Source organism: Octopus bimaculoides, chromosome 5 (genome assembly GCF_001194135.2).
Source record: "Octopus bimaculoides isolate UCB-OBI-ISO-001 chromosome 5, ASM119413v2, whole genome shotgun sequence".
NCBI classification, from domain to species: domain Eukaryota; kingdom Metazoa; phylum Mollusca; class Cephalopoda; order Octopoda; family Octopodidae; genus Octopus; species Octopus bimaculoides.
The window spans coordinates 126776421-126788422 of record NC_068985.1 but is presented as its reverse complement, the minus strand read 5'-3'; the positions used below and the strand labels follow the sequence as shown (position 1 = coordinate 126788422).

The following is a 12002-nucleotide window of genomic DNA, read 5'->3' as shown; positions in this document are numbered from 1 at the left end:
AACAAGATGTGAAATACATGTGCAGGAATTGAACCATTCAAACCATACAAGCAAAGAAAATAAAAGATAAAAAAGGCCTGAAACAATAATGGTGATGATGATGACGATGATGATGATGATGATGACGATGACGATGATGATGATGACAATGATGACGATGACGATGATGATGACGATGATGATGATGATGACGATGATGATGATGATGACGATGATGATGACGATGATGATGACGATGATGACGATGACGATGACGATGATGATGATGGTGGTAGTTGCAGTGGCACTGCTAGTAATGGTGATATTAAGAAACTAAGTAAGAAATGACACATCAGACGTATGGAGCCATAAGAAAGGCTTTCTGAAAGCACATACATAAATATATGCACACACACACACACACACATTACCTATATATGGCCATCCAACCTTTTATTGTGATTAAGATTAAAAACTCTCTGTTGACAGTATGAAAAGGTATACCTGTTTGGATTGATCCATAATGATTACCAGAGGCTTGTTATCTCGTAATGATATGAAGGCAACATTTATGATATTATCAGGCTCCAGTGGTTGTTCTAGCAGAAAATTTTGGTTCATCCAAATACACACCTGAAAAGATGGATCAACTACATTACAACAGATATAAATACATAATACAGGTTTGTCATGTTTTTCTTCTTAAAAGCCAGTTAATGCTGAATGAAACAACTCCCAGAATATCATTTACATTTACCACATTTTCTGACATACAAGTCGACATGATAAGTAGTGAACATGGAGTGTAAACATTCAAACATTGTCACTATCTTTACAAATCCTGCTGCATTTCACATGGAAGTTTTGGTCCTCCAAGAAGTTATAGCAAAAGTGTAGAAGTCAACCTACTGGTTTTTGGCTGTAAATTTTGGCCTGAAAAATTCAACTTGTATGCCAGAAAATATGGTATACTGATTTCAGATAGAGGAAAGGCAAAATTATATTAAAAGAGTACTGAACTTAGAATTAAAAAAAAAAAAATACAGCAAAGAAGTTAAGTTAGAATTAAGTAACAAATAAAATGTTTATTTTTTCTATCTCTTTAGTCAGTAGGAAAGCAATGGCCATGATTGTTCACAAGGCCTCCTAGCCTAGAAGAAAAAAAGGAGGGAGGAAGTTAGTCTCAAACTGGTGAACTAATCTGAATGCTTGTAACAGTTCAGAATTTGGGAAGGATCAAGAGACAAGGTTTCCATTTCTGTACTGAAGGACATTCGCAATCTCTGTTCATGAAAGTAAATATTTTGTGTACCACACAGAGAGAAGGTCACTCAAACAACTGGCATCAAATTCCTAACAGATATGCTCCAGCCTCTGACCCACAGGCAAACTGTCCCCTCTCTCTGTTTTTTTTCTGTTGTTATGTTTCTACTAAAATGGCTTCTGGAAAGTTTTACAGAGGTTATTTATTTTATCAACCCTAGAAGGATGAAAAATGAAGTTGACCTCAGCAGAATTTGAACTCAGAACTTAAATGCTTATGAATGAATACTATGTTTATTTTGTCCCAAACTCTAACAATTTTCCAATCCAGTAGTGGCAAGTGAAGTAGTCCATTTAGCATCCAACTACCTCTTCTTCCTCTAACACAACACACTTTAAATGAGGCGATTCAGTCTACTAGAAATATCAGTCAAATCTTTATCATATCACCATAACCTTCTTAAAAAAAAAAAAAGAAAGATACACACTGGTTCTAAAAACACAAGATTATGACAGCTGGCACATCTTTCACACATAGGAGTGCTTTCTGCTGACCAGTGGTTAAACAATAACAAAACAACACTGCTGCCAATGACAGTGGAGGTGGTAATTCCAACGCAACAACAACAACAAAGGAATAAGGATTAAAGAGCATGGAGAACAATTTTCATACTTACCCTTTGAGCTCTTTCACTGACTGTAAACTTTACATAGCCTTCGGGTTCTTCTACAGAAGATATTTCATTTCTGATATACATAACAAATCTGGGGATTGTGTGAGTTATCTCGAAGACATGAAACTGCATGCTGTAAAAATTAACAAAATGATAAAATCTTCAATACAATAGTAAAAATATCACATTCATGACATAGTAGTAAAACATCTTAACCCTTTAGTATTCAGATTTCTCTGTCAAATGTAATACATATTTAGTCATAGTGCTTTGAAGTAATGTATGCATTATCCTGTAGCTTTGAGATTTTGACGATGTGATTGTTTATTTTTAGAATTACATTGTAGCATAGGTGTGGGAGGTTAGATCTGGCCAGTTCGAATATAATACAACAGTTTGAACAGAAGTACAATATTTGGAATAGATATGGCCAATTTAAACGTTAAAGGATTGATGTATAAAATTGATTGTCTAACTAGTAGGCAACAGTTATGCACCTAAATAGCAGAAATTTTGCATAAAGGCAGATCTTTTCAAGGACAAGCTCATAAGCTATGTGACTTTAGGTCCTATCTTTCTCTCTCTCTAAGTGCTGATCATTTAAAGTGGAGGGAATATGTGGAAGCAGGAGACCCAGGAAGACATAGGACAAAGTATTGAAGGCTGATCTCAAAATGCTGAACCTTACAAAGAAGGTGACACAGGACCGAGATATGTGGTGCAATGCTGTACTCAAGAAGACTTGCCCACCACAATAGAAACTGAGCTCCTAAAACTAAAGTGTTATGTAAAAAGCTTTGGTGTGGGTGCTGGCACCACATAAAAAATGCACTGGTGTAAAAAGCACTGGTGATGGTGCCGTGTAGAAAGAACCCAGTACACTTTATGGAGTGGCTGGCATTAGGAAGGGCATCTAGCTGGAGAAACCAAGCCAAAACAGATTATGGAATCCAGTGTGGCCTCTGGTCTTACCAGTTCCTGTCAAGCAGTCCAACCCATGCCAGCATGGAAAATGGATGTTAAATGTTGATGATGATGATGATGATGGGGTCATTTTTATGAAGTTTAACTTGAATCCTCTTCTAAACTGTTTGGATTCAGCAATTCTGAATAAATCAATATTCCAAACCAACTGAAGACAGCATCTTTTCAAAGCAATTTAATCAAAATATAGCAAATTCACGTGACAGCAGTCATTCGACATAAGCCTACAGGTCACATAGGAAATGGTTGGACACAGCAGGAGTGTGTGCAGAATGGTTTCATCACTCTGACCGCATCTTGGGCAGGTCAGTCTCATGTTTCTCGAGCAGTGTCTGTAGAGCTTATCCCGAATGGGTAGCACTCCTCAGTAGCACTGCCAGGCCAGGGATCTCTGGAAGTTGTCCATAGGTCCTGGCCCAAAAGTTGTCTTGAACAGGCTGGTCAGGTATTCCTTGTCAATGCCAAGGTTCACCCTGAGATCGTTGTACCTCCACTCCACTAATCCCCAATAGAATGCTTTGGTTGTGATGCAGTCGTTCAAGGTCGACCTGAGACGGCAGAGTTGCTCGAGAGCAATGCGACACTCGTGGTGCCATTCGCCCTTCCTCGGCCTCTTCTTGATCCACAACTGCAGCTCAGTCATGGAGACGAGCTACTGGAAAGCGTGTCGCACAAATGACGACCACACCTGCTCACCGTCGTTTACGTAGAGCCGGAGATGTCACAGTCTCAGTGCGTGTCTGTGCATCATCAACCACGGCATGCTCAGCCCTCCTTTCAGCTGGTGTTGACAGCAAACAGATCACCTGACCATCAGGACGTTTCCTTTCCACAAGAAGCAGGAGAGGATGCGTTCCAGTTTGGTGATGGTAGGGTCGGGACAAGGCACGACGGTCAGGCAGTAGTAGATGATGGACGCAATGTTCGCGTTCGCCACCTCCGCCTGACCTTTTAGGGATAGACAGACAGACTGATATAGACAGATTGATAGATAGAGAGACAGATAGACAGACAAACAAATAGAGAGGGGGAGAGGGGGAAAGAGAGATGGGAAGAGGGTAGTGGGGGTAGAGGTGGGGAAAGTTTTTTCTTTTCTACACTTTATCAATATTTCACCAGCCTTCATATACATAAAGTGAAGCAGGAAGTTAAATAAAGTTTAGTGGTTGAGTAATCGAGTAGTTGTGATTACAAGTTAGTTGCCACTTGAGAAAAAGAAGAGAAAAAACAAATGTAAAAATGCCTTTTTTCGCAATGGCAAATAGTCTTAGGTACAAAATGGTGACAAAATAAGTTCAGCATTGAATCAGCAACACTAAATAGGCAAGGCCAAAATGGCTGTGTCATAGCGTCAGGCTCAATGTGCCTGCGTCTCTGCTGCAAACAGAAAATACACTTACCAATTTCTGTAACCAACAAAAACTTTCATATGAAGATCAACTGGTGTATCCTTTGGTTGAACTATGGTCATACATACTTCAGAACACGGGTTATCAGTAGCTGGGTGACTGCAAATAAATATTTTTAACCCTTTTGTTATCACATTTCAGTTGAAACACACACTCTTTATTTCAATTACTTTTAGAAATAACTCACAAGCATTCCGTTGGTTATGATGATGAGGGTTTCAGTTCATCCAGTCAACGCAACAGCCTGCTCATGAAATTAGTGTGCCAATGGCTGAGTACTTCATAGACATGCATGCTCTTTATGTAGATCTTAGGGAGATTCAGCGTGACACAGAATGTGACAAAACAGGACCTTTGAATTACAGGTACTACTCATTTTTACTAGCTGAGTGGACAGAAGCAACATGAAATAAAGCTCCCATAGACATACAGCTTGGAAAGCATATGTAAAGTGATGAAGATGATGACGATGACAACAATGACAATGAAAATGATGATGATGAGAGAAGAGGGCAGTAACTGACAATGTTTTACAAAAGACATTTGATGTTAAAGAATAACAACTTTGAAGAAACGCTGCTTCCTCTAGTGAAGACGATTGACCTGCAAGAGTCCTGTGTTGGTGCCACGTAAAAAGCACACATGCTGGTTTCACATAAAAGTATTCATGTGGTACTACATAACAGTGCCCTGTACACTCTGTAAAGTAGTTGGCATTAGGAAAGTCATCCAGCCATAGAAACCATTCCAAATCAGGCTGGACCTGGTGCAGCTCTCTAGCTTCTCAGCTCTGGTCAAGCCATCCAGCCTCATGCCAGCATGGACAATAGATGTTAAATGATGATGAAATTATGCTGTGTAACAAGTACATTTTCTCAAAAAACCCCCCAAAAACAAAGAAACCCAAAAAAACAACAGCACAAGGTGAAGAAATTGTATATTTTACTTTATACAGATTTTATATACCTTTCATTTTCCTGTAGTTTAAATTATTTGTATTTATATGCTAAAATACACAAATATACAATGTACCAAATGTTTTTATTTGTTCTAAAGTGTGCCACAAAAAAAAAAAAAAACAACAACAAATGTTTTCATGTATTTTAGACATACAAATATTACAAATGTTTAGTCTAGATATATAAATATTAGAAATGCTTTCAACATACAAGTTGAATTTGCAGCCAAAAAAGGTAGGTCAACTTATACAGCAAGACAATTTTGGAGAACCAAGTATTCCATGTGAAATGCAGTGGGATTTTGGAAAGATAGTAATGACGTTTGAATGTTTACACTACATGTTTACACTATATACTAAATCAATAAGCAAGCTGGAAAATACTATATGTAGCTGACATGAACTACTATTTACGTGACAACATCTGCTGTCACTTCTATAGTATTTTACTACTAAATAAAACTGTTTTACACTAGGCTTTTACTTACATCACATGACTTTCACCTTTGAATATTCCTTCAGCAAATACAAGGGCAGCTCGGATAATAGTATCTAAAGAAAAAAAATCCATAAATTTTAATTAATTCATCCAAATTAAATATTTACTTATTCATTATTTTTTTTTTGGTGTGAACTGTTCTTTTTACAATGCTCAAGGTAAACAAATAACATTCTTCTAAATATGAAATATTTCTTTTCTTTGAAGTCAGAGGATGTAATATTTATGATAATATGTTAACAATATTAACAATAGGTGCAGGAGTGGCTATGTGGTAAGTAGCTTGCTTACCAACCACATGGTTCCGGGTTCAGTCCCACTGTGTGGCACCTTGGGCAAGTGTCTTCTACTATAGCCTCAGGCCGACCAAAGCCTTGTGAGTGGATTTGGTAGACGTAAACTGAAAAAAGCCCGTCGTATATATGTATATGTATATATATATGTGTGTATGTGTGTTTGTGTATCTGTGTTTGTCCCCCCAACATCGCTTGACAACTGATGGTGGTGTGTTTACATCCCCGTAACTTAGCGGTTCAGCAAAAGAGACCGACAGAATAAGTACTAGGCTTACAAAGAATAAGTCCTGGGGTCGATTTGCTCGACTAAAGGCGGTGCTCCAGCATGACCACAGTCAAATGACTGAAAAGAGTGAAAGAGTAAAGAGTAATATTATATAGTGAGGGAGACAAGTTAATGGAAATTGTTGTGTGCAGTCTAAGTTCTTTGAAGTGTTTTTCTTTTCATGCTTTTATTATTTTAGTAGGCACAGGTATGGCTATATGGTTAAGAAGTGCTGAGTCTACTACCCAAGTAGGCCATGGTGAGATCTGAACTCAGAGCACAAATAGTGGATACAAATACTGTAAGGTATCAAGTTTGACATTTTTACAATTCGGCCAATCCTGGATTGGTACTTTTTTTTTTATCAATCCTAAAAGGATGAAAAACAAAGTTGACCTCAGTAGGATTTGAACTCCAGGTGCAGAAAGAAGGACCAAATACTGTGAGGCCTTTTATTTCATATTCTAAGGACTGCCAGCTCACTGCCACTCTGATGATCTGTTTCCAAAAGCTAAGAGAAATATAATGTTAAGCATCCTGTCTAAATATATAGAACGCAGTGCCTGCTGAGGATTTTCGCTGGAGAACCCAAATTGCTAGTACAATCTTATCTGCACAGAAAGTTTTGCTGTTACGGTTCTAGCATAAACAAATAAACATATAGGCACAAGCATGGCTGTGTGGTAAGAAGTTTGCTTCCCATCCACATGGCTCTGGGTTCAGTCCCACTGTGTGGCACCCTGGGTAAGTGTCTTCTACAATAGCCTTGGGCCAATCAAAGCTTTGTCAGTGGATTTGCTAGACGGAAACTGAAAGAAGCCCATTATCTTTGTGTGTGTCTGTGTTTGTCCCCCATCACCGCTTGACAACTGGTGTTTGTGTGTTTACATCCCTGTAACTTAGCACTTCAGCAAAAGAGACCAATAGAATAAGTAATAAGCTTAAAAATAAATAAGTCCTGGGGTCAATTTGTTTGACTAAAACCCTTCAAGGTGGTGCTCCAGCATGACCACAGTCAAATGACTGAAACAAGTAAAAGAATAAATAGTAAAAATGGAAAGAAAACAACAACAATATCTTACCATTGGTGGTGTTTATCATCAGAAGAACTTGAGCCTGTAAAAAAAAAGAAAAACAAACAGAACAGATTAATTAACGAGAAATTTATTAAAACTCTCAACAATTTTATTGGGTTGGTTCAATGTTAATTAAAGCTCCCTGACTTTCTTTTTATTAATACTTTAATCCTTTAGCATTCAGATTACTCTGTCAAATGTAATGCTTATCTATTCACATTTAAAAAAATCAGTCAATACATTATTACTGAGCTCAAACCTTCTTTCCAGATCATTGGCCCTCTGGCATCCTATTCCTGCTCATGTCTTTCCAGATCATTGGCCCTCTGGCATCCTATTCCTGCTCATGTCTTTCCAGATCATTGGCCCCCTGGCATCCTATTCCTGCTCATGTCTTTCCAGATCATTGGCCCTCTGGCATCCTATTCCTGCTCATGTCTTTCCAGATCATTGGCCCCCTGGCATCCTATTCCTGCTCATGTCTTTCCAGCAGATGTTGATTTAGAAAGGTTCAGGAGGAATTAATGGCATCAATCTCACCAGTCTAACTTCGCCTCCTTCTTCCAGATCAAGCAAGTAGAAATCCCTGCCCCCACTACAATTTGATTTTATGCCAACAGATTTGTTTTCTCTGGCTCTCCTAAGTTAGCAGGAACAGGAATGTAAATCAAATACAAATAGATTCATTTGAAACTTTGAAAATCTAGAATTCTCTGTAACTAAACAGCATCCTAAATTTTAAACATTTGATACTGAATGCATTAATACCTGTCATCATCTATTTAAAACAAAAAGCTTCACTCCAGTTTCCATGCTATCACACAAAGTTCACGATAATCCCTAAAATCACAGAATAAAAACTGGTAAACTGGACCCTTTTTTGTGAGTTCTGTCTTGTCCCCAAATACAATATTACACTAATGTTGGGATACAATCAGCTGAGCTCTCGATTGGTCGTCTAATATGCAGCTGTCCACAGTCACTGAATAATGTCTAAAAAAAGTTTTCAGAGGAGAGAAAATATTTCAGCTTCAGTCCCCACCACCAAAAATCAATGCAAAATAAAGAAAAAAAGTTGATTCTTACTGGAGAAGCTTCTGATGCTGGTCTCAGACAAAGCCTTGAGTTAACTTTAGTATCTGTCTGGAATGAAATTTCATTTTAGTTAAATTTCTTTTCTTTGAATAAACATTAAAATTATTTAGAAATAGTATACAGTAGAACCTTGCAGTATGAGTGCCCCATTGTATGAGTAATTTGCTGTACGAGCCGTGGCTCGTGCAAATTTTTGTCTTGAAGCACGAGTAGAAATCTGTGACAGCTAGTCAAAGCTGAGCTTGCACATGCTCTCCGAACAAGTACAGTCTCTGCTCACTCAGTTCATGTGTTTATCCCGCTGTGGCAGCATCCCTATCGTGTTTTTCCCACTGTTTTGTTTAGTTTTGTGCATTTTATGCTCTTATTTTCTAATAGTGTTAGCCATGGATCCTAAGAAGGTTAGTGCAAAGGACAGTGCTGAGAAGAAGGAAAAGCTGATTACGATAGAACTAAAGATGGAAATCATTGAAAAACACGTGAGAGGAGTGCCTGTAGTGGACACAGCATCCCAAAGAAAAAGGATGAGATCAAGACTGTTGCAACGGCAAAGGGTGTCTCCAGGCTCTCTAAGCAATGCACAACTGTTAGACATTTCTTTATCTTTTAATCCATATAGCTAGAGAGAAGCTGTCTATGTATTTGTAGTTTGTTTCTAATCCTCGCTGCAGGCATGTTTAAACAAAAGAGACTGAGACTACTACTGCTTCTCTTCCTCATCTTCTACATTAAAAATAACATCACCACCATCACCATCACCACCGCCACCACCACTTCCACCACCGCCACCACCACTTCCACCACCGCCACCACCACTACTCTTATCATAACATCATTCTCATCATTAAACTCTCTTCTATTTGCTGTAGCTCACTCCCCCTAAATTTCGAAACAATAATAAAGACAATTAACAATTTAGTTAGCAATGGCTGATAATGAGAAAGGTTTATGATAATAAAAAAAAGGAAACCATCTGGTGGTCTTCATGAAAAACTTACTGGTATAATACTTCCTGTAATTTTATTCTGTTCATCAGGACTGAGCTTGATAATGTTTGGTATATTGTCTTCATAGTTTTTCAGTTCCATCAATAGATTCTGAAATATTAAGTGCAGAATAAGGATGAACTCAATACAATACAAGGGTGGGCTGAAAAGTTCATAGATTGACAATGAAGGAGTGATGCTAGAGTTGCAAAATCTTGCATGCATTAAATTTCAAACTCTTCTTATTAATAACTGCATTGTTTCTTTTCAGGTAAACTGGCATCTAACTGTTCAAAGAAGACTTCAGAAGTAACTAGCAGTGACTACTCTTGAAAACAGACAAAATATGGCATCATGCTGTTATCAAGTACCTGCAGAAAATGGGCTTAACCTCCAAGGACAGTCAAGCTGACAGTGTTGCTACATTAGGGGATGTCACTTCAGCTTTATCAACAGTACAAAAGTGGGCAGCTGAATTTAGGAGAGGAAGAGGGAGTCTTGAAGATAACTCAAGCTCTGGACATCCTGAAACTGCCCTCACCAAAGTAAACATTGATCATGTTCACTACATGGAGATGGACGACAAGTGATTGACTATAAATCAAATAGCCAATGCTATTACCATATCCTGTTGAGAATATTCTGCACAATGAACTTGGTATGATGAAGGTTTCTGCTCAATGGATACCATATCTTCTGACACCTGATCAAAAGTGCACCGGGCTGATCACATGATAAAATCTGACATTGTTTCAGGTAGATCCAGCAGGTTTCCTTGAATGTTTCCCAACTCAAGATAAATGTTGGCTTCATCACATTGAGACAGAGACATAGGGATAATCTTCAAAAGGGCCACACCATCAATACCAGATGGCTGAGGCAGTTACAAAAGGCTATCAAGACCAAAGGCCCAGGAAAACTGATGAAAGGGGTCTTGTTTCATGAGGACAATGCCCTAACACACAACACACAAGTCCTTGCTTTCAATGAACCGGCTGACCACATTCCTTATTCTCCTGATTTGGCCCCATCTGACTCTTATCTGTTCCCCAACATGAAAAGACACTTGGCCAGGAACCAGTATTGCAGTGACGATGATGATGTCATATCTGCTGCTGATGACTTTTTGACCAACAGGATGAAAGCTTCTTTACCAATGGCATCCAAACACCTCAACACCAATGGAAGAAGTGTGTGGACTACAAGGAAGACTAATGCCTCACTATTAAAAGATTCAATTGATTCAATCAGCTGAACTGCTCATTGAATCAATGTCATAGTGCTAACGTGTGCCTCTTAACAAAAGTATTTGGTAGAAAGGGCAAATTGTGACAAAGCTGTATTTCTGAATCACAACTAAAATCCATCCACCAGGCTTCCACACATTTCCCATCCATCTAATTTTACTCACAAGGCACTCAAAACAGTGGTAAAAGATGCCACACAATAGAATCTTACTTGGGACTTTGTGATTGTGAAGCAAACTTCTTAATTCATTTGACATATTGTGTTCAACAGACTGAAATGTATTGAAATTTAGCCAGCATGCTACCATTAGCTACCTCTTCTAATCTAAATAGATAGTTAATATCACAGAACAACCCATGCTAGCATGGAAAGCGGACGTTAAACGATGATGATGATGATGATATTGATTCCAATGACTCAGGAAGGAGCAGAGTCTATGTCTTACTCAAACCTTCTGACAGTGGTGAGATTGATGCTGCTCATGTTCCTCTTGAACCATTGCAAATCAACATCTACAGGAAAGGCATAAGCCAGCAGTGAGTTCCAGTTCTAAGAAAGACAGAGTTGGTGCAGTGGATAATGTAGAACTGGGACATGATAGACACAACAAGAATAACGAGAGTAATTATTATTTATATTTTTAAAAAGGCAGTGAGCTGACAGAATCATTAATAAGATAGACAAAACGCTTAGCAGCATCTATTCTGGCTTTACAACCTGAGTTTAGATTCTGCTCAGATGACTTTGTCTTTTATCCTTTCAAGGTGGATAAAATAAAATACCAGTTGAACATTGGGGTCAATGCAATTGACTGTCTCACAAAATTTCACACACACACACATGCAATTCTGATACAATCAATAATAATGTTTTTGTCATTTAACCTGAAAGTAGTTGTTAAAAAGGTTGCAGCATATATATACACCTAGCTAAGGATAAACCTCTGTACCTGGCTTTCGTTGACATGGAGAAAGCCTTTGACAGGGTCCCCCGATCCCTTATCTGGTGGTCAATGAGGAAACTTGGGATAGAAGAATGGTTAGTGAGAGCTGTGCGAGCCATGTACAGAGATGCTGCCAGTAAGGTGAGGGTTGGAAATGAGTACAGCAATGAATTCCGGGTAGAGGTAGGGGTCCACCAAGGTTCCGTCCTCAGCCCCCTATTATTTACCATAGTCCTCCAGGCAATCACAGAGGAGTTCAAGACAGGTTGCCCCTGGGAGCTCCTCTATGCTGATGACCTTGCCCTAATTGCGGAGTCACTATCAGAA

At 38.6% G+C, this 12002-nt stretch overlaps 1 protein-coding gene across 3 annotated transcripts in view; it reads right to left on the bottom strand.

The window, feature by feature from the left end:
• The window catches only part of LOC106878812 (Bardet-Biedl syndrome 2 protein), a 55520-nt gene that overhangs the window by 8255 nt on the left and 35263 nt on the right, over positions 1–12002 (bottom strand). For all 3 annotated transcript variants that reach the window (XM_052967998.1, XM_014928154.2, XM_052967999.1), the window contains 7 exons: positions 9497–9595; positions 8490–8546; positions 7410–7443; positions 5756–5819; positions 4301–4408; positions 1920–2049; positions 484–612 (listed from right to left, as the gene is read on the bottom strand). In XM_052967998.1, the coding sequence (XP_052823958.1) occupies positions 484–612; positions 1920–2049; positions 4301–4408; positions 5756–5819; positions 7410–7443; positions 8490–8546; positions 9497–9595 (621 nt within the window). The remainder of the gene's footprint in view (positions 1–483; positions 613–1919; positions 2050–4300; positions 4409–5755; positions 5820–7409; positions 7444–8489; positions 8547–9496; positions 9596–12002) is intronic.